At 46.5% G+C, this 793-nt stretch overlaps 1 protein-coding gene across 1 annotated transcript; it reads right to left on the reverse strand.

Annotated features, from left to right (window-relative positions):
* Positions 1-222: 222 nt before the first annotated feature.
* On the reverse strand, positions 223-719 carry Tsp_15528 (conserved hypothetical protein). Its single transcript, XM_003367732.1, is given in 3 exon segments — positions 223-338; positions 353-622; positions 647-719. The coding sequence occupies 3 exon segments, from the start codon at positions 717-719 to the stop codon at positions 223-225; spliced, it is 459 nt and encodes a 152-aa protein (XP_003367780.1).
* Between the last annotated feature and the right edge of the window lie 74 nt (positions 720-793).

Genomic DNA, 793 nt, shown 5'->3' on the forward strand with positions numbered 1-793 from the left:
TGTGGTGGATTCTCGCTCAGATCAGACGAGATTACCCGCTAAATTTAAGCATATCAATAAGCGGTGGAAAAGAAACGAAAACGAATTCTCCAAGTAGCGGCGAGCGAAACGAGAAAAGTCCATACACCGAAGTCGGCGAGCAGTTGTGTTCGTCAACAGTGTGGTGTTAAAGGTGTCGTTGCATGTGCTGAAATCAGTTCGTAGGCTCCCTTGATTGGGGCTTCAGAGCGGGTGCAGGACCCATAACGAACGATGTTTTGTGCATGGTGTCGCGGCTCCTAATCGAGTCGGGTTGCTTGAGACTGCAGCCCAAAGCGGGTGGTAAATCTCACCCAAGACTAAATATTCGTACGAGACCGATAGCGAACAAGTACCGCGAGGGAAAGTTGAAAAGAACTCTGAAGAGAGAGTTCAACAGGACGTGAAACCGTTGACAGGCAAACGGATGGAGCTGACGGTGCAATTTTGACCAAAATCAGTCGTCGCTGGGTTCGTTGGCGAATGAATCTTTTGCAAACTTGTTTGTGTAGATTATCTTTCGATTCGAATCTACGCACGGTGCACTTTTGGTCGATCAGCGTCACGAGCAACGTTCGCAAATGTTTTGCTGCCGACAGTAATGCTGTTTGTTGTTTTTAAAAGCAACGAACAATAAACGCGGCTTGTGGAAGAGGTAATTGTGATGAAAAGTTTTGCTTTTGTCTCAATTGCCGTGCCATTGCCGCATCTCTCGGATGAATGTTGTTGTTGACAAGATGAAAGCAATGTTCTGCGTTCAATTGTAATGGCGTCT

This window comes from Trichinella spiralis (genome assembly GCF_000181795.1).
Source record: "Trichinella spiralis strain ISS 195 chromosome Unknown Scfld3777, whole genome shotgun sequence".
NCBI lineage: Eukaryota > Metazoa > Nematoda > Enoplea > Trichinellida > Trichinellidae > Trichinella > Trichinella spiralis.

Excerpts from the sequence above, each read along its gene's own strand:
- Tsp_15528 (XM_003367732.1), bottom strand. The coding sequence starts at position 719 with ATGGCACGGCAATTGAGACAAAAGCAAAACTTTTCATCACAATTACCT. Across the intron at positions 623-646 it reads ACAAGCCGCGTTTATTGTTC|CATTACTGTCGGCAGCAAAA; the intron begins GTTGCTTTTAAA and ends AACAACAAACAG.